At 37.1% G+C, this 22,195-nt stretch overlaps 1 protein-coding gene across 6 annotated transcripts in view; it reads left to right on the forward strand.

Moving 5' to 3' along the window:
- The window catches only part of ANKS1B (ankyrin repeat and sterile alpha motif domain containing 1B), a 440,891-nt gene that overhangs the window by 266,559 nt on the left and 152,137 nt on the right, over nucleotides 1–22,195 (forward strand). For all 6 annotated transcript variants that reach the window (XM_083852386.1, XM_083852391.1, XM_083852392.1 and 3 more), the window contains 2 exons: nucleotides 2,951–3,049; nucleotides 15,333–15,485. In XM_083852386.1, coding sequence (XP_083708512.1) covers nucleotides 2,951–3,049; nucleotides 15,333–15,485 — 252 coding nt within the window. The remainder of the gene's footprint in view (nucleotides 1–2,950; nucleotides 3,050–15,332; nucleotides 15,486–22,195) is intronic.

Raw genomic sequence — 22,195 nt, forward strand, 5'->3', positions numbered from 1 at the left:
CTCCTCTTGTCTCTGATCTGCCACAGCAAAAAAAAAAAAAAAGGAAGGAAAGCTTTCCTCACTCTTGATGTAGGAGGCTATGGAAGGAGGCTGGAGGACAGCAAGAAGAGGAATCAGGTAAAAAGAGTATCAGAGACCACGATTAAGGGAAGAATGGGAGCAGACACCAGGGAGATAGAAATACAGGGGACTGTTTCTTTCTCTTCAAAGGCATGTCTGCAGAGGAGACAGCAGCTTTCTACTATCAGTTTACTCCTCTATAGAGAATTATTATTTAAAGCAATAGAGAATTATTATCTAAAGTTCCCCAGTTTGCTCGTGTGGAGAGATGAAGAGCTGGTGTAGGTCCTTGGCAGGAGACAAGGAGGTCTGTTTTACAGGAGAGATGAGTGGCTGCTACCATTGGCACTGATGGAAATGCACAGGAAAAGCTCTGAAGCCTGAAGACATTAACGGACCGGGTTCTTGCCTTCCCAGAGTGGGGACAAGGAGGCAACATTAATTCCAGGCTTTCCTGAGTTTTAAATATTTGTAACCTTGACATACTTTAAAATATAAAAAAAAAATACCAGCTGAAAAAAAAAATATATATATATATGAGCTAATACATAAAGAAAAAAAATAGTAAAGAATTAATAAAATAATGCTGTCTCTGCCATGCACTTGGCACAAACAGGCAGGCTCTTTCTTGTGCCTAAGTATTTGTTGAACTGGGTTTTAAACTTAGAATACTTTAAACTGCCAAGGTTGCTGACACCAATAAACAGTGTATAGTAGCTCAGTGATGAGTACACCCTGATTGTGCGTAAACATCTTGCAGTGATGAAGGGTGAAATCTGAAAAACAGTAAACGAAGTGAAAGCAGTAGCTGAAACAAATAGCTGCATTTATTAATATGAATGAAAATATGTAGTCCTTTTTTTTTTTTTTTTTTTTTTTGGACTGGATCCTGTGTTGGCTCAGTTTGCCTAAAGCCTTTTATGCTAGCTATTTCTAGCAGCAATAACCCCAAATGCATTTTTTTCCCCCAGTTCTTCCCCTAAATTTACAGCCCTCTTTAGGTTAATTAACATAGGGGAAGAAAGGAGAAGTGACATTTTGTATGTGTTTACAAGGGAGATAAATGGGATATTAACCCCACCTCATCACTGTCGCTGTTTGCACAGCCTGTGCTGCATGCACTCTTATACCACATGATGTACTTATAACGACATGACTGCACAGTTTCTCACTTCAGAGCAGGGCTCTGCCTGAGCCAGTTCTGATCCTGCACACAAATTCTTTCAGGGTATGATTTGTAGACTTGTAGTCTTAAATCATACCCCGTACTGTGAAATATAATTTTAAATGTAGTAGCTTTGTAATGTTTCCATGATTGCCTTAAAAAGACCTCCCCTAGATTTTGCAGGATATTCTGCAGAGTAGCACTTGAGAGTCCTCAAGAGTACATCTGTAAACTAATCAGTCCATCTGAAAAGAGTGAAGATTTAACAGCTGAATAGGGTGAAGTATTGCTTATTCCACTGTGCTTTTTGAAAGAAAGCCATGTTGCTCTGGGACAGGAGATTTGATATTCAGAAATAATTAATGTCCATTATTAAGCCCTGATTCAGCAAAGTATTTAAGCATGTTCTGTTATGCGCCTCTCAGCTTTTGATTTTGTTGCTGCTTAAGAGCTCTACTGAGTCAGAAGTAGCAAGCAAAATGGAAAGGTGGAGATGAAGCTTTTCATGGATTTGCCCACATAAAGCCTATTTCATGGTGATTTTAAATGAGTGCAAATAAAAATTCTCACTTATAGCAAATTAGCTTCATGAAACTGCATCAGGAGTACAAGTTCGGAGAGGTCAACTGGGCTATTTTTGTGGGTTTTGATCACAAATGTAATAGAAAATGTATTTTTTAAAATTTGTGTGTGTGTGGTCTGAAATGAGGTAGTCTAAAAATGGAATGTAGGTTTTCCAGCCTACTTTGAACCATCCTGATTTGATCCCTGGCTGCAATTCACTTTTTAAGCTACTGTAGTGTCTCCGGTGATTCCCAGTAATCACCGCCAAATAACCAAGTACCTTATCCTTCAAACACTAAACTTTCCACCTAGGTGGAATCAGACTCCTTGATCTTCAGCCTGTACTGCTCACTGTTTGGATGAATTCCAGGATCATCTTTTAGGAGTCATACTTCCCTCTTACATGTGTAGCTCTAGGTCATCTTCTACTGCTAGCAGATCTTAAGAATAGAAGCTTGAATTCTGGAGGCTTTTTTTCTCGATTTTTATGGACTCCTCTTTTGTGTATTGTTTGAACAGATGGTCTTTTTCTGCTGTTTGCATGTTAGGAATTCTTTGACCTGCCCACAAGCACGGAGATAAGAGCAGTGACAGGTAAAGTTAGGACTGCACTGGTACAATTAAATTCAGGGGGATGGGAGCCATATGGTTTTTTTTGATACTACTCCCCCTCTTGGTTTCTTCAGCATTTTACTAACAAGTAACTAAAGAATTTTATCCTTGTCCACTCTACTGTTCTTCCTATGTGTTAAGTATTTTCCAGACTGGATTAAAATGAACATAAGACATTGCTGGGTGAGACAGGAGTCGAATGAAAAAAAAAAACAGACTTTGAATGCACTTATCTGTAGTCATGTCCTTGTTTCCAGCCAAATAAAAGGAGGTTCACAGCCAGTATTTTGCTTGAGTGGACCCTACAGTTTCTCCACTGACACGGTTGCCAGCAGTATAGCAATTGTCCATAAGTTCAAGTGCCTTCCCCCACATTTTGTCAATGTGACAGTGAGTGCAGTCACCAGTAATTTATTAATCTTGTCAAATGTCCTAAGTTATGCAAAGTGTTCTCTTTTAAACACAATGAAAGGGCTTGTTTCAAGCTATTGAAGGAATCTTTTATTTTTTCATCTTAATTTTACCTTTTTTTTCCCCCCACTTCTTTAGGGAAGCAACGTAATGGAAGACCAGGATCTCCTGGAAATAGGAATACTTAACTCTGGACACAGACAGAGAATACTCCAGGCAATCCAGCTTCTCCCAAAGGTATAGTTTCTGTTATTATCCAAGCAAGGGAATTAACACCTACAGCTTTCACATTATTTAAAACACTTTTTTGAATGGAGATAAACATAATTCCCTACTGTTTTTGCAGCCATTTGTTGCATATGCAAAAGTGGCATAAAGTAATGTCACACTGGACCCACCTTGTGTAGATGTAGTTGACAAACGAAGCAGAAGGGAGTAACATCTGTAGTTTGAAATGATAGCTGTTTAGAATTTATTGTAATGATTTTTGGCTTTTCAATCTGTTTATGGACTCTGTCATTACAGATATGTAAATAAGGCTGTCAATGAATACCAGGTGTTTGTCTTTATATAGCAGATGACCTAAAAATACTTTGCCTTTTGAAACAGGAATTATATAAACATTCTTCAGAACTTTGGATGAAAAATGCTTTTCCTAATACCTGTCTTTCATGTATGATTTGGAGACTTCCTGCAGGCTCCACATTGATTTGCTCCTGTGTATTTTTGCTTCTCAGCTGTGGACATATTAACTTGAAGTCATTTTTCCAGTCATTTTTAGTGCTAACTGATTTAAACTATAGATTCTAAAATCAGTGGTATAAAGCTGTGGTTCTTATATTTTACACACTAGAATATATCAGTGCAGGCTTCTGCTAGTTTCTACATACAGAAACCTGAATAGGTAAATGAGGGACACACTGGGCCAAGCATGAAAACTTACTGATTTTGGGAAGCTGTGTGAGGAGAATGAATGAGCAGCAGTAGACACTACTAAAGCCCAGAAGGCTGCCACAAATGATACAAATACTCACTCGGTGCAAGATACTGGGGCAGGAATAACACCTTAAGTAAAGTGCATGGAGTGCTCTAGAGCTTGGTAGCGGCATGTGTGGAATAATCAAGGTAAATAGAGATTAGTCTGTTTGCAGTTTGATAACACTGGAGAGTAAGAATAGTTGTTAAAGGACTTTTCAGCCTGGAGCATGAGGATGACTTTGCCAGAAGAGGCTTTTTGATGCAGCATAGTTTACTAGATAAGTTCTTATGGACAACTTGTAAAAGAGAACAAGGATTTATTTTGTATGGAAAAAAATGTAAAATTGTGAACTGTATGTGTATCTGGATGTGCTAGACAATCTGTATATACTACAGAATGAGTCTGTGCACTGATACACTGAAGATGATTAAAGACAGCAATGTTCCACATAGCGTTATTAGACAAGTGAGATAAATGGTACAGTATTAGTAGTACTAAGTACTAAGTAGTACAAGGAGTACTTGATGAATTACAACAGATATTTATGGTTTTAACTATAAATTTATGAATTTTTGAACAATGCTATCATTCAAAACATTTTATGGGATTTTAATCCCTGCTCTTAGCTGATGAAATATTTTTGTTTTTCATATTTCTTAGAGAAGCCAGATTTTTTGTATTCTTGCTTAAATTGTTCAAAATTAATGAATGGATTTTTAATATATCATAATTTTAGTGCTATCTAGATTTGGTAACTGGTGTTTATGAAAACATTGTTAATAATGTCTGCTTTTGGAGAATATACTAATGCTGAGAGCCAGATTTTGTCATATGACTCCAACTAAGGTCTTTTTATAAAATATGCTTAATATGAGAAATGATGATAGAATTAAGATCTAGAAGCCCTCTTAAAACCAGTTGAGATCAAGCTGTTTATGCAGTTACTCGGAAGAATTAACATCTTCTGAACCAAAGATAATTAAGTAACAAAGAAAGGCTTAAAGCATGGGCTTCAGTGAGGTAGTCTTTAGCAGCTTCCCTGTTGAGAAAACAGTCCTCAAAGACCAACTTTCTAATGTGTCTTTGATGCAAGAATATCATATCAAAATAAAGGCAGCAAAAGCTGTGCATCATATTTTTTCACTTAAATGATTCACCAACACAAGAGAGCTTACATAGTAAAAATACTTAATTTCATATTCAAAATCCAATTCGTTTGAACAGCTGTTGGAATAGTTATGGGGCCCACAAATTGGGATTCTGGTAAATTTTATCTCGTGTAACTGACCCTTGATTTATTTACAAGTTTGCTGTAAATCTAAAAAACTTTCACATCCTGCAGGAAAACATGAAATGGTTTCTGCATATCCATTTGCTAATAAGTTCATCTCTGTCATCATCCATTCAAAATAGTCTGTACCTTCTAAATACTTTAGGATCTCAAATCATAATTGGATTCTTACTAATTTGAATCTCATTAGATATTCTTTTAGTTGGTTTGTTTGAAAAGGTACCTCTTTCTACTCCTTGTTTAATTTAAGACTTGACTCCTTGCATTTGAGTAGTTAACAATATGGCTGCTGCTGCTGTTGTTAGTTTTACTATTAATCCTTCCTGTCTTGTGATACTTCTTAACTCAGAAGTTGAGGTAGAAGTTAAATGCTTTAAAAAACATCTACAGAATGACACTTCCTTAGGGCCATATACTAAGGCAGTATAGAATAAACTTGGAGACTAAAAAATTAAGAAACTAATCTATTGTCAATGTTTTAAAATATTAATTTTTAAAGCTTCTTTTGTTATTCTCATCAGCCTTCATCTCTGCAGCCTGAAAATGCAACAGGCATTTAAATGTTAGCAAGGCTTTGTTCACTCCTAAATGCTGGTTTCCTAAAGAGTGATGAGATTTCTGTATTTCAAACACCAGAAATACATTTAGGAACCACTTGCTAGAGCTTGAAGTAGTTTTAAATAGGAAAAAAGCACATATCTGTTGAAATATAGATGAATTAATTGTTGCATTTTATTATGTTGTGTTTAATCAGTATAAAAAAGCATGTTTGACCCAGTTTTTTCAAAATATAATCTTTCCTTAATTATTTTGTGTTTCAGGAGAGCATTTCATGAGAGTAAGCTAGTATGTTTGTAGGGAGAATTGAAATCTTTCAATGAGATCTCTGCTTGTCATTATACCCTTTATTTTTGTTGGATTAGAGATAGAGCCCAGTCTCATCTTACATTAATGTAATTTAAGTTATTCAAGTTTCACATTAATATTAACTAGAGCACTTTATAGCTTATTATTATTAGATAAGGTTAAGACACTCCAGTAGAAATATAATTTGTAAAGTTAATTCTTAAAATGGAAATATTTTATACATGACACCAGTTTTAGAGCAAATCTCTTAGCAGAGTTTGATACTGCATTTAGCATTTTTTGTTCGAACAGAATGAAATCAATAATCTTTGGAGAGGGATTTTATATGCTTTATTAAAAGGACTTTCAGCTGTATGGAGTTCTAGGGACAATGCCTAAAAGTATAGTACAAGGACTTCAGAAAAAAAATATATATAATACTGAGGGAGAACTTGTTTGCAAGATATGCTTAGTTGACTAAGAAAATAATAGCAGTCACAGTGTATCATTTTCAAGTTATTTTGGCATCCAAAGCCTGTGTGCAATTGACTTCTCAATGGGTTCCTAAGAGGCTGCAGTGTTTTTGAAAACAATTATCCTGGCTTATCTGAGGACCTAGATAAGAAAAGGGATTGTTTTCATGTGGGTTGCTCAGTGTAAAGCTCCTTCTCCCAGTCCATAATGGGAACACATTCTCTCATTTGACAAATGGAAGAAAGATGATAGTTGAAAGCATCTTTCTCCTGGCTTCAGAGCTATTCTTACAGTATGCAGCTTGTTTCTTCCTGCATGGAGAGGTCTCAGGCACAGAGCATGTCTGGGGATCTTGTAGCAGTGGAATGCAGGCAGCGAGCCTGTTTCCTGGGTGCTTTGCAGAACCAGACAAGAAGTAGGACATGAGTGGGGTATTGAGCACATGCTCTCTGCAAGTAGTGTTACATGAGCAGTAAAGCTGTGCTTCCAAAAACTGCTAGATCTATTACTCATATGTAACACCCATTTTTGCAAGCACAGTAAATCTGGCATTTAGGAAAACAGAACTACTGTGCCTGTGCACATCAACTATGCTGTGTATATAGCAGACAGGGACCACATCATATGTTTGCTATTGCTATGTATCTGTTGGTTTAGAAGTTACAGAGCTTAGCAAGCTATTTTGAATCATGGTATTTAATTATCTCCCATTCAGCACAGCTAACAGGTAGATCACTGCAACTTCCATTCCTAAAGATAGTGACCAAACTAGAAGATGCTGCAAAGTCAAGCTTTTAACATTTATGACCCTTTCTGGCTGCAACTTCTTGCTTCTGGTCTGCTGGAATTGAAGATGAAAAGCAGCATTCAAGAGAAGTGCTTTCTACCCTGCTTATTCCTCCTTCTTATGCCTTTTGGAATTACTTACCAGGCTTGGAAGGAGGCCACTCACCTGCTCATTACACTGCTTATAAGACCTTAACCATAAAGACAGAAAAGAAGAGTTACATCCACAAAATACACGAGTTTTGCCACTCTGAAACACAAAGGAACGAATCAGTAGAACAACGCAGTTAGAAACATCTATGCTATAGCTCAGGGTGTTTACCTCATGGTCCCTCCATGCATGTGCTTCATAGTTGTCTGATTAAAGCAGTCCCACAAATGTTTTACATTTTCCTTCTTTCAGTCAGTGAGCCACTCTGTATGGGATACACTGTCATTTATTTTTTTTGTGTAGATTACAGTAGCATGTCACTGGTCCTGCAACCATTCCCCATACAGCAAGCCTTATTCCTGTACATGCTTTTTTATACTTCCTTTTTTGTGGTTGACTCCATATTGCCTGCTGTCTACACTGAGGCAAGCTAAAATTCTATTTGAGAGAGAGTGCTATTTTTTTCCTATTCTTTCTTCTGCAGCTGGCCCACTGGTCACTGTACAGAGCATAGTTAAATACCTCTGGCCTCCTCACAGCAGTCATGAAGTCGGCAGCCTTCTGATATTGACACCAGCTTAGATTGCTATCAGGAAGCTTTCAACTTTCTTACAGGTTGTTGATGAAAAGCATCATTTCCTTGGGCCTCTAGTTAGCACCCCCATGGAATTTTCTGTGAAGCTGAAGAGAGTGATGGGTTTTCTGACCGTCACAAAAAGCGTTAATAAAAGGTGGAGAATAATGAAATCATTATAGAAGCAACAAAAAATTCAGCAAGCAGAGTTCTGAGCAAGGCAACAGAAAGTGAGGCAGTGAAATCAGGAAAAGTATCAAGGAAGAAGAAAATATGAGTCAAGAAAAGTTAAGGGCAGTTGAAAGTAAACAGAAAGGTATACCTCCACCATTTGATCAGTGTGTGTGTGTCCTTTTTCCCATTGGAGGACTTGGAGTCAAGGTTGTCAACCACTTGATTCAAATCTTTGTATCCCTTGAACAGTGTCATTTCCTTGGGGCTCAAGTTAGCACCCCAAGGGATCTTCTGTGGAGCTGAAGAGCTTGATTGGTTTTTCGATCATCAAGAAAAAGAGCATTAGTAAAAGGCAGAGAAAAAAAAATAGAGGTTGAAATGTATTCGGTGCACGTCTCGTGTTGATCTTCTGATTTACTTTCCTCTAAAAACAAAGCTGTATAGTGTGTACCCAGATTATTCAGCAAACCAAACCAATGCTAAGTAGAGGCAATGATCAGATTACTTTTAAATCATATTGTGGCACCAAACCATAGTACTGTTGGGCCAAGGAAATCATCACTAGTGTAGCCTCTGAGAGGGATGGAAAGAACTAAAGTGAAGTTGATAGCATATTGTCAAAAGTAAACCAGGCAGAATTACTGAGGTTCCAGCAAAGGATGAATGTTTAACTTCAGAGGTGTAAGTCTGTGCTAAAATAGCCAGTTTTTGAAAGTGTGCCTGTAAATCTCTAGCACTGAGCACAGAATCACTAACAGGACTGCTCTCAGAAGTGATAATCATAGAAACTCATGAGATCAAAGGCCATGCATTCCACTTAGTTCACAAATTCCAGATTCAGGTCTTCTTAAGGTTACATTATACCAAATAGAAATGCCCTGAACGGTTGCATAAAGCATCCTCAGTAATACTGAATGAGACTTCTTCCCTTGACCCAGACAGGGTGTCTGATGAAGAACTAGGAAGTCTTTTCAGTCTTCTGGATGTATGAGAAAAATCTCAATAATTTTCTTCAGATAGGATCTTCTGTGAAGCTATTTTATTCGCAATTGCAATGGCGGGCATCCTGCAAGCAGGAGCACACAGTACAAGTTTGTCATAACCTTATATTTCCTGTTACCCAACACCTGATTTCTCCTGTTTCCTCACTGGCTGAGTACTACAGGTTCGCAACCTACTCGACACACTTCTGTACCATATATGTACTATTTAATTTGACCAACCATCAATTTCTCCTTTTCCTTCTTTTTTTTTATTTTTTTTTTCTTCTTCTCTTGTGACTAGAGGGCCGGTGATTTTTGTTCTTACTGATTTCGTACTGCTCACCCTGTTTTTCTTAGCTAGCCTCTTTATTTAGGGACAGTGGGACCTTCCCCTTATCTGCTTAACATACTCCCCACTGCTATGCTGCACAATCACTTTTGAATATGCAAGGTTAGTGGAATTTTCCACTGCAAAAACACCTTCTATTGCAAAAACACAACTATGTTTCTCACAGATGTGAATCCAACTATTTAAAATTTAAAAAAATAAAAAAATAATAAAAAAGTTAGTGTGTATCTATCTTTCTTTTTATTGAGAAGACAGATTCAAACTGCAAAAAGTCACAGAGAAGATGTGTGCCAGAATGGTGGTAGGAAAAGCTGAACTGAGTTCATGGTAGTCTGGATTTACCATTAGGGTGGGACCCTGAATCAGGCAGTGTTGTGAATATGACTATACTGTCTTTTGATAGTAAACTCCACAAAAAGATGGAAGGATTTTATTTAGTAGAAAGAAAAGTCAAACATTATTAAAACACAGCCTGAATAGTTAACTTTTTTAATAAGTGACAAGGTAGACAGAATAGAAAACCAAAAAAAAATAAGAGCTCTTCCTTACCCATTGTGCCTTTACAGGCATGTCCTAGTTTTCACTTAGTCACTTTCTCAGCAGCAGTAAATGAAAAGTGTCCTCAGGTCCATAGGAAGTTCAGCTGATCCTCCTTGACAGCTGTCTGTCTGTCCCTGACTGCAGGCTCAAGTCCTGCTCAAGCACTGCAGGTGCTAGCTTCTTGTGGTGTCCCTGTGCCAGCCAGGCACTGTGGTCTTCAGAAGTGTCTCCCCTCAGCCTTCTCTTTCACCACCCCCAGAGAAGGAATGATCTCCTCTTCCAACAATATGAGTATACCTGATCACTTTTTGGACATGCATACTTTTTAATAGACAACACACAAAGACAGGAAAAAATATCACCACCACAACCACCCATAACAACAATCCAGAATGAATCAGATTGGAAGCTGATTGTTTGGTACACGCTTTTGAGAGGGCTGATTAAATATCTCAGATAGGCCAGCATTTTTAAAGAAAGCATTATATGCCTGCTAAAAAATGTTTCTTGCAAACCAACACAGGTGTGTAAATTCATTGTAATTGTTGCTGTCATTTAAAAAGCTGTGAAAGTCAAGTCATCTCTTTCTCCTTACAAAGGGAATAAAAAGCTTGATTTTAATACAGTGATGAGATCCACCAGATACTGATATTGCCGGTGGAGAAAATAGCATTAGTTTCCCAGCTGTCTGAGATGATCACAGAAAACTGGTAATGGGTCATGTTACTGAATTCACCTCGATGCTTCTGGTGCATGTGATTACTTTGAAGCTCCATTCATGTTTATTTGGCTACATTTCAGAGACAAAAAGTCAACTAAAGTACTTTCTATCTAGATGTAAAATACCATACAGTTATAGTAGTGATGCACTTCCAAAAAGACTGATGTACACGCAGTCCCTTGTAAAGGATTTCTCAGCCAACTAGGATGATATTTGATATTACCATTTTATTTTGAGAAACAGCTCCTTCTGGCTTCTGGCTTCTATTCATTTCAAAGCAAGCAATAGTCATGATAGTTCAGTAGAACCAAGGAGAGTGTGTTTTGTATCTCCTGTGTTTTGTATCTTCCTCCATACTTAGTTTATATTATATTTTCTTAAACATTTCTTTTTCTCTATCACTTCTAAATCCTATGGGCCTCCTCCTTAGCGTTTTCCATATTTGTCATGCTAAAATTATCTGCAGTTAAACAGCTAGCACTGGTATTGCTCTTTATAGATATCCTAATGAATTGGGAGCACTGTCTGAGGAAGAACAATATTGCCTCTATTTATGAGCAGTTAATCCTTGAAAGGCTGTATTTACAACAGACATGACTTGAAGCTCAGAGATTTTATACTACGCTGAGTCAAACAGTGTGCACATAGCCGGTTTGATGTTTGACACCACTGGTGCATCTGTTGTAGCTGGTGTGAAATGATTGAAGTCTTACATGTGCAAATACGGTCAGTAGACAGGAGGCCTTTTCTTTCCAAAAACAAACAAACAAACACAAAATAACCAAACAGCAAACAGCATCAGCAAGGTAGTCTACAAGGTGCAAATGATCTGTGAGAGGAGGCTGAGATCACAGTGCAATACAGAAAAGAAAAAATATATGCAGTCCAAGAGCCATAACCTGTTAATGAGAACATGGATAAGATGCAACTAAACTGCAGCTCTAATAAAGTAAAGGGGCAGCATTTCTAGGCAGGTACATTTCAAAGTGTTTTTGCTTTTATTTAAAAACTCCATAATCTTTTATATGAAAAGCAGATACTGTTAATGATACTATCATGTCTAGATAACTAATCTGTCAATAAATAGTTGAAAGGAAAAAAAATACAGCCAGCTATGAATGACACTTAATAAGCTAGTTGATGTTATTAACAGACATAACAAAACCTTACATACAAGGGGACTGATAGTGAAAGTTTATTAGTTTTCATGTATTAGACACATTTTAGAAAATCTCTATAGAAAAGAGATTGTTTCTTTGATCATGACAAAACAGTATTGCTTTTTGGCTGAAACTTACAGGAAATATCCTAGTTCTGAGATTAATTTTCTGTCATCGGTGTTGGGGAGCAGCAGGAGGCGGCTCCCTACCAGGGCAGGGGAGTTGAGAGCTGAGGAGAACTCTGGGGCAGGCAGGACTGTGCTGTCACCAACAAGGACAAAACACCTGCCCAAGGCGAGCAGTGCAGGGACAGTGGCAGTGCCTGGGGATAGCCATAGCCCAGGGCAAATTCACAGGGACGAGGACAGGCTGAGGTTGATTCAGAAGGATGTGTCAGTTGTTGAGGGTCAGCAAGGTACATGGCCAGGCACAGGCGTACCTACAGCATAGCTCAGGTGAGGCCCAGGGGCATGGGTCTGAGCTCAAATGCAGCTCCTGCAGAAGGCAAGGTGGCCCCAACAAGGGGCACATTCTTGCATGGGTCCAACCCAAGGTTACACAGCTGCACCATCCCTGACTTGGCCTTCAGCACAGGCAGCCAAATCACAGAATCACGGCATTGTAGAACGGCTGAGGTTGGCAGGGCCCTCTGGAGGCCATCTGCTAAAACCCCCCCCAGCTCAAGCAGGGCCACCCAGAGCAGGCTGCCCAGGACCATGTCCAGGCATCTTTTGAAGATCTCTAAGGAGGGAGACTACAAAAGCTTTCTGGCCAACCTATGCCAGTGCTCTTTCACCTGCACAGTAAGAAAGTGCTTGTACTCGAGGCTTTGGGGTAGGGAGAGGGAAAATGTTTCCAGAACCTGCTGGTTCCCAAAAATACTCTAGTGCATGCTCATATAGGCTGCTGAGTGACTACCTAACAATTTTGTCTATTGGCACCAAATTCAGAAATGTGAAAATTTCACATACATTTCAGTTGTTCTCAGCCTTTTGCTTTTTGGATTGTTCTGTATTTTCTTGCCTGCATCCCTTTGCAACACATCACAGTGGTACTGATAACTGTTTTAACAGCCCATCTGATGGAGATGTTCACTGGGAACTGAGAATTCAGAAGTTTCCCATGCTGTGTTTGTCATTCATAGAAACTGATGGGTTACCAGTATTACAAACTAGATGAGATTTCTCTGGATTTCTCATCCAGTTTGGTCAAAAAGAAAAAATCATATCAAAATCAGGTCAAAAGAAAAATCATGTTAATATCAACATTTATTAAACATAAAGGTCAAATAGTACTAACCAAAAGAATAAATTTGCATAATGTTTCCCATCTGAATACTCTAAAAAATGTTTTGAAGGTGCTTCACTTTTCTTTGTTAGAGAAAGGAAACAAAAATACTTTATATCTTTCAAAAGCCATGGCTACCCTGTGAACCCAATACATCTTCTTCATGTTGTTTCTGTATTAGATTTTTCTTCTGGTTATTGAGTCCTTTCTTTTCAAGAATCAGTTTTTTAAACATAACTTATTTCAAATCAACTCTTGAACTAAGCATCACAGGAGGCAGAGCTACCAGGGTTCTCCATGTTTTTACAGTCTGCTGGACAGACTACCTTTAATAAAAAATTTGAAATAAATCTGAATGACAATGAAAGAAGAGTTTGCCATGCTTTTGACATCTAGAACTTTCATTCCAAATCAGGATGAAACTAACTTTCACAATGTGTAGATCAGCAACAACATTGTATTCACTGTCATACAGTCATAACTTAATTCCTGCCTGTAAACTCTCACCTCCTAATACAAATCCTTTGCTTCAGACGTGACCTGAAAGGCTGTAATTCCCATAGCTAATTATGGGGATTCTCTACTCTCTCTTTTATGATATAAGATAACAATTTCATTGCATCATTTAAGTATTTCCAGTAATATTTTATACCCAACATATGCAGCAAAAGACCAAAGAGTAAACTGTTATATCCATGATGCAGTGTGTCTGCATCCCTTGTCTCTGCTACTGTAAGAAACCATGATCAAGATCATGATGTGCTGGCTTTCTGCATTTGAAAAGACAGATAGACGAACACTACTCTGGCTTTCAAATGTAGACTTTAACTTTTTTCCCTGCTTTGAATTGAAATTGTATTTCAAATAAACTGTGAGAAATAAATGGGTTCAGGCAAGATATTAAGATAATAATTCTCTCATTTTTAAATTACTTTGTCACTCACTTCAAACTTAAGCTCAAAGCATTATGTTTCTGTCACACTTCCCTTGTTTCTCAGAAAATAAGAATGCGTATAATCAGGCAGGCAGAAATGGGAGACTGGCTTTCACCATGCAACTCTTGCATATTCTGGAGATGCTGTACAAAATACAAGGCCTTCTAAACTTCTGAATCTTCATATAAGTTTACCGGTTCAGTGTTTTAGAAATAGTTACACTTCAATACAAAGATGATATGCAAATAATCCTGTTGAAAACTGAAGCTATTGCATAATTTTTTCTAATTCTTTGTGCCACTGTTGCAAATTGCTTTAAAATTCGTAAGAGCAGTATGTCATAACTATCTGCACAGGAAGCAGATTTAAACATTTTTTTCTTTAATGGTTAGCTTGAAAATCTTCACTAGTGCCACTGAGAGGTAATTGTGAAAGAGAAATTGAGTTCTTTACCTCTCAGTAGCTTAACAAAATTCAGAAAAATAAGATGCCAGTGGTATTTCTTATTTTTTTATGAAAACGAGATTTATGTGATTATGCTTTCTGTGCCTGTGTTGGTATATAAATGTACATGGTGCTTTTCTGTATATGTCATTCTGTCAGTTCTATTCCAATAATATTTGTTTCGATTGTCCAATCTCAATCAACTTTACAGAAACAGAGCAATCTAAACTATATTAAATTCCCAAGAGCTCAATGAAATATGTGACCAGGTAGAGGAACGAGACTATTTCAAACTTCCCCTGGGGGTGGAAAAATATACCGTGGCTTCAACCACTATGAAATATCAGATAACCTAGTAGAAGAGATGAATTAGGAGTAATATAACCAAGGAAATATGTTTCATTTGGAATTTGATAGCAAAATATCCAATCCTCAGTCTAATTTCTTCCCCTGCTATGAAATCTTAGGTGCAAATCTGACATTTTTATGCAGTCAGGATATTAATAATGTCTCTCTCTATCTCTTTCTTTTGCCCTCCCTTGCTTATGGATTCTATGATGTCTTGTAAAAACTGAACTCATGCTACAGTCTTAATATATTTTGGTTTAAAAACAAACAGCTGTGAGAAGAAAATCCATTGAAAACTAAGTTTTATAAGTGCTTTTACTCACAAAATTGTTTCTTCATGTTATGCCAATCATTAGATGGATGTTGGTCAGAAAATAAAAACCCAGAAAAAAAATAATACAAATAACCACTGTACTGAATTGTGTTTAAAGAATATTAGCAGTAATTCGTGCTCATTCTTTCTTTTTTTTTTTTTCAGATGAAGCAGATTGGTCATGATGGCTACAACCCCACCTCTGTAGCTGAATGGTTGGATTCCATTGAATTGGGTGACTATACCAAATCCTTTCTAATTAATGGCTATACATCGATGGACCTTGTGAAAAAAATCTGGGAGATTGAATTAATTAATGTAAGTTGGTCAATTTGTAGCAGTAGTTCCTCCAAAATACATTACAGCACATGTCCTTACATAGTAAAGTGAAATCACAAAAGCAAATTGCACTACAAATACCATCGTCAAGTACTGTTAATGATTACAGCTTTTATGGCTATACCTAGGCTCACCATATCCTTTGCTTCCATTTGCTTTTCCATTGTCTTTAGCATGGTATTCAATCAGCGTGATTGTGTCTGACTTCAGGATGTTGAATGACATTTAAAAATATGTTTTTATAGTTTATAGCTACAAAGCATGTCTTCACTTATAAAGTGCTTAACAACAGTACTTCTTATAAAGATAATTAAAGTTTGCTTTTTCCACATGCTGCGGCTAAGTTAAACTTAAAAGAAAGAAACCTTAAATATAGCCAAGTTATGCTGGGGGGAACAAAATATTTTTTAATCACTTTTGCTTGACACTTTATTTACATGAATCAATTAAATTAGAGGCCCAAATATGGGCAAACATAAACTTTCATTTGGACTGTACTGCATATTAATTTGGAATAAGATGAATTTTGTACTGTTACAGTGAAGACATTGACAGTACAATTCTACCACTGGAATATTCCTGTAAGTTTTGTATCTGAAACTGAGTTGTTTGGTTTTGTAAAAGATAATTATAGCTTTGGATCTGCTGTGACTTTTGAAATCAACTATATCATCATATTATCTGATCTTTAAGGCAGTCCCTGTATGGACAAAAGTTCAATGTCGTATTTTACCAGTTCTTTACAGACAAAAAGCTGTGTTCTTCCTTCCCATATAGAAGGTCCTGCATCTCTGCCTCTAATTAGTGCCTAGTTCCCAGAAGACTGAAAGGGCTACCAGTAGCCATAGGCAATCAAGCATAAGATAGAGCAGCTGATATAGCTTTAAAGTGGGGAACAGTTCCCGCTTCCCTCCAAGCTAGAGAAATGGAAAATGTAAGGATGGTGCAAAGCCATGTTCCAGCACAGTAGCTGGTGTACAAGGTACAAGCATGTATATTGTGAGACCAGTGTTTAAAAGAGTTATTTCATATTAACTGAAAGACAAAGCTATTACTTGTTAAAATTTATTTTCTTACCATCACACTACGGTTAATTTTAGCTAGCATGAAAATGTAGAATTAAGAGTAAGGATCAAAGTCAACCTTATGTGTTCAGTCTGTTGCATTCAATGTATGTTGTAGGTGTATAAAGGAAGTTAGGATATGATTGATTTTATGGCCGTCTGCTGCTAAGCTATTTATAACTGTAATTCTTTTTTCTGTAAGCGGCTGAAATTTTAATAAGAACTGGGGATCCTTTGCTCTAGAACCTTATATAACTGAAAAACCAGCACTGAGTTGAAAAAAGTGGAAGTCTGCTCACATTACCTTTTGTAACTTTATTTTGCATCCCAACCATTTTGCCATTATCAATTCAGAAACAAATTACCCTTTAGCTCCCCCAAGTGGATCATTAAATCCTCATTAAAGGCTTGTGGTTTAATTCCAAACTTACTTAAACTGATGAAATGGGAAGTACCTGCACTGAAGTTAACAAGAATACACTTCTGTAAAATTAGTATAAACGAAACCAGTACATACGTCTCTTAATTTCAAGGCTTAACAGCATGTTCTCATTTAAGGCCTGTGCTTTATGGGAAAACATTCCTTTCTGCCATGGTTTGCAAGGAGGAGCTGTTAAACAGTTGCTAAAGTATTTGTATAGTTATAGATACCCAAACAGTATATATTTTTCCCACCTGATTGTGTTGTTCAAGAGCACAGTAAGTAAACCAGTTCTACATTCTCAGAATTTTCTTTTTAGTCTAGTCAATATATATTTCCTTTCTTTTTTTTTTTTTTTTCTGATTTTTCCCACCAATCAGTAGTATCTAATCATAAAGAAATAATTGTCTCCCAAGAAAATCTGTAGCTCAGAGAAGTATTTATTGTTATTTTGGTGTTTGGATGGAGGGGAATCTTTCAGAAATGGATAAAAAATTGGTCTGAGGCACTGTGAAGTCTGACAGAACAAGATGATTATCTCTGACCTGTAGTCCTGCCATCTCAAATCAATTTCAAAGGCTCCAACTCCCCATTCAGACCAGGGCAAACAAGACCTTATTACAGAAAGTTTTTCATGAAGCATCATGAATTTTCATAAGCATCAAAAACACTAACAGTGGAATTATGACTTCTGTATTTAGTAGTTCAGAATCCAGGCACTTGGAAAATAACAGAAAATCGCAACCCAACATCCTGAAAAGAATTCAAAGTACCCTTGATTTGGTGGTTCTTAGTGCTTCAGTTGTAGATTGAGCAAGAAGTTTCATTTGTGTCTATTCCAAGTACTCAATAGAAACATAACAAAAGGGTTACAGGTATGATAACTTTTTCATTTTAGCCGTCAGTTAAGCAGTTGCAGCCACTGAATTTGACAGAAAAGCCGTTCTTGCTTCCTATTTCTTAGTCGGTACTTCCTTCCATTATGCTATTGGGAAATCATCTATGGCTTCTGGAGTGGTAGAAACAGATTTGAGGGTAGATATATTTTATTAAGTAAAGTAGCATAGCTGAAAGGGTAGGGGAGACAAGGAGACAACTTTGCTTTTGCACAAGCCCTTGTTTACATTCTAAAAAATGAAAATTCTTTGCTATATTCTTTCTACACTTTTTGTCATCATCAACTCATATGCTGGTGGATGAAGTTCATGAAGTCTTAGATTTTTTCCTATGCTAATAGTAAGGTCATTCTTTATCATAATGACATCTAATATACCATTGTGAGTTTTACTGATGACATGTCTCTGAACTTCCATGTGTGATGCTGACCAAGGTGTTCTATTTCTATTTCAATACATAAATCTATTAAATTAAGTTATTAAAGCAAACAGTCCATTTTGGGGGAAGAAAAAAAAGCAGAGAGCATATTCTGAAAGTCTCCCTGCAGCTGAATGAAGCTAGCCTCCATAAATTCCTTTGATAAACTATAACAGGTGGCGAGAGATAGGATCATGCAGAGGATGATTCAAAGTGGTTAAATTATGGCTAATTATCTGGATTGCTTCCTAGAGGAATTTGTCTCTCCCTACTGACATGTAGAGATGCTAAGAAGATTAGCTTTAGTACATTAAGGTTAACCTTTGTGAGTTACTCCTTACTCCCATGGGAAACTGGAATGATCAGAGCTTTAAATATTCCTAAAAAGAACATCTTTTACTTTTATTTCTGACACTGTTTTACTATCCTTGGAAGTTAGCATCTAGTCAAGCACATTTGGAAAAAGAGAGAGGAGAATGCCAAGCACATGAGAAAAGAAGAAATTCCAAGACGCCAGCGGTAAAGTCCATCTTCCTTCAGCTTCTCTGGTCTTCCAGCTACCTTACTGGCAGAAACAATTTTAATATGCAGCTTTCTGCATCAAGTTAATGTCAGCTCTAATTTATGTGCTAGTCTCTTTCGGACTTTTATGTATACATACATATAATGTTTGTTCTTTCAAGCACAATCAAGCAGCAATTACTTAAAGCAATTGTATCATAAAAGTCATTTTAAAAGTAATTAATTTGTGTTATCTTTCATCAGCCTTTCCAGTCCTTTTTCAACAAGCCAGACTTTGGAGTTTAGATTCTGTTTCACTAATTTATTTCTCATTTAGATCAAGAATTTTCCCAAATTCATTGCCTAATTTCTCAGGTGTGTGCTTCTTGGGACGCATATGTCTAATTACACAGAATGACAGAATGGTTGAGGTTAGAAGGGACTTCTGAAGATCACCCAGTCCAACCCCCCTGCCAAGCAGGATCACCTAGAGCACATTGTGCAGGATGGCATCCAGGTGGGTTTTGAATATCTCGAGAGAAGGAGAATTCACAACCTCTCTGGGCAACCTGTTCTCTGTCACCTTCATGGTAAAGTGTCCTCTCACATTCAGACGGAACTTCCTGTGCTTCAGTTTGTGCCCATTGAAGCACAATTGCCTTGTCCTTAGATTTTAAGTATTCAGGATATTCCTTTTCCCAGAACTGGCTTTTCCAATACTTCTGCTTTTATCTCCCAGATTCCTTGTCTCAGTAGAAAGGTCAAATTCTATACTCAGATTCAGATACCATCTATTCAATGCAGTAGCTATGTGTAACATTTCTGAAAAATGTCTAATCTGCTGAAAGAAGTCCACTATGTTCTGAAATCCTATAACCCATCTAAAGTATGTACCTTGCTTTAAAGGATAAATGCTCTTCTACATGACTAATCATATTATTCTTGTCTGTTATTCTGGATTACTTACGTAACCCTCCCCCTCTGGGATTCACTCTGTTCACAGAACTTTTACCAAAAAGATTCTTCATGCAAGATATAAACAAGTTAAAAGTACAAAGTGAGTTATTTATTGTCTAATACACACAATACATTGCAGGACTAATGAACTAAGCATTAGATCACCCCCCCCACCAAATGAGTCACTCAGTCTACTGGGCGAGTAGTCATCAGTCAGGTAGGGAAGCGCTGGCCTTTGCTGCTCTGTGGAACAGGATAATCTATGATGTTGCTGAATTGCTGTCGTCCGATTCCCTTTTTTTCTTTGGATTTTATGCCTTTTCATTTGAGTGTTGTTATTACTGAATCCTCAAGGTGCTGGTTTCCTCAGCCTCAACAATCCTACTTATGTCTGCAATTTCACCTTTCTTATCTTGTGTGCTTCTAGCCTATGTACTCTCTCACAGCTACTTCTCACGCCCTAGCACTTTTCTCAAAAGAAAACTGAGAATGGTTACACAGCTGTGTTATCCTGAAAGTAGGCCTTGAATCACAGATAGATGAACTCCTGGGAGGAAGGGTGCATGTAAGTGGCCTGGTTTAAATTTCTTCTCAAGTAGTTCATTCTGCATTGTGAGCCTCTTCTATTTTTGTACAATGATCTTTCACATGGATGATTCAGTCTTTTCTTTAAAATTAATGTTAAGAAAATAGTTTCATAAATTCAATTAGATTCCATATTTTGAGCTTTTGGGGAAGTGTTAATGATACAGTCTAGCCCAACTTGTATTCCTGGTTTATATTAGGATATGATTGCTGTTCAGGATCAGATCAAAGATACTGCAGAAAGGAAATAGCTACCAATGGACTGTCTCCCATTAGTTTATAACTAAATACTTTGGACTATCCACAATATTGTTGGCAAGTTTCACAATTTAAATATGCACTGTGTGAAAAAGTGACTCTTTATTTAGAGCTGCTACATGATATTTTCACTGCAGCTCACTAGATTTTGTACTGTAGTAACAAAAGTGCATAAAAATGGCCATACTTAAACAGATCAGAGGCTCTACCTTGCCCACTGGGCTGTCTATAAAAATGACTTTAAACAGGTGACCAGGGAAAGCTATGTAAAAAGGACAAGTGTATTACAAGCTATCTGCACGGTATTCTTCTCGTCATTAATCACGCTCAGCTGAAGGATTTCTGGAATTGGGCCATTTCTTCACAACTGGTCCTTGTCTTTCTTACCTTGAAAAGCTTACAATCATCATCAAGTTTTGTAATCTTACTGCTAGTCCTCTTTCCGCTGGAATTTATAAATATATTGAACAGCAGATGTCTATTCACAAATCTACTCAGAAATTCACTAGGAACCTTATTCCACTGTGAAAACTGTGTTTTCTTCTACAGTTTCCTGTTTTAACAATCTATTTGGCCGTAAAAGAACCTCTTCTTATGGGATCATGCCATGATTGTTTTTTTTTGTTTGACTCTTGTTTGTTTGTTTGTTTGTTTGTTTGTTTTTCAAGCCTTTTGAGATTGGGTTTGTCAAAAGACTTCAGAAATCCGGACAAGCTGTATCAAACATATCATCAACTTTATCTATGTATTTTTTGACTGTTTCAAAGAGTTCTAATAGGCTTTTTAGATATGAGGTGCCTTTACGACAGTCACTTTGACTCTTCCTGGTTATATTTATCCATGTGTCCACATGGATACATTATTAATGCATTATTAAATTCTTACTACTTTGCCTTGGACAGGCTTAGAGGCCTTTATTTCCACAAATCTTCCATGAAATTCTTTTTTTAAAATTAGTATCAATTTTTTCACCCTCAGATAGCAAGGTTTTCAACAAGTTCATCCCTGAATTACTTCTCTATTTATCTTTTTCTGTTCTATGGTTCATTTTACACTTCTATCATTTCTTTCAGTCATCTCTTTTGCAAACTGAAGAGTTTTGCAAAATGGCTAAACTTAGCCATTTCATACTTTCAGAAATCTTTGTCCTGTATCTTTCTAGTGCTTCTCTGTACAATTGTGATGCACAGAATGCCAGCTACACAATCCTAATTTCAAAGTCAGAATTACTTTATTCATATTAAACCTGCATCTATGGATATAAATAATAGTGACCTCTGTATTGAACTTAGCTCTCAAAGCTCTTCTGAGGCCTTAGACAACTAATGCACCTATAATGTCAGTAGAACTTAAAGTCTCTGCTTAAAAGACTTGAAAATGGACCACATACTGCATTCAGATTTCTTGACAAGGTTAATGTCTCGCTTAGCAGCCTCTCCATCTTCTCCAACAAAACAGATAGCAACTTCACAGCTTGACTGGGTAATACACACCAAATGGATGGATTTTGTACAGTGCTCACTTGACAGCTTAATTTCTCATGCTCTACAGCATGAAAGATGCCTTTTTCTTAGGAGGGCTGTCCTTCA

This window comes from Anser anser, assembly GCF_964211835.1.
Source record: "Anser anser genome assembly, chromosome: 1".
Classification (NCBI taxonomy): Eukaryota; Metazoa; Chordata; class Aves; order Anseriformes; family Anatidae; genus Anser; species Anser anser.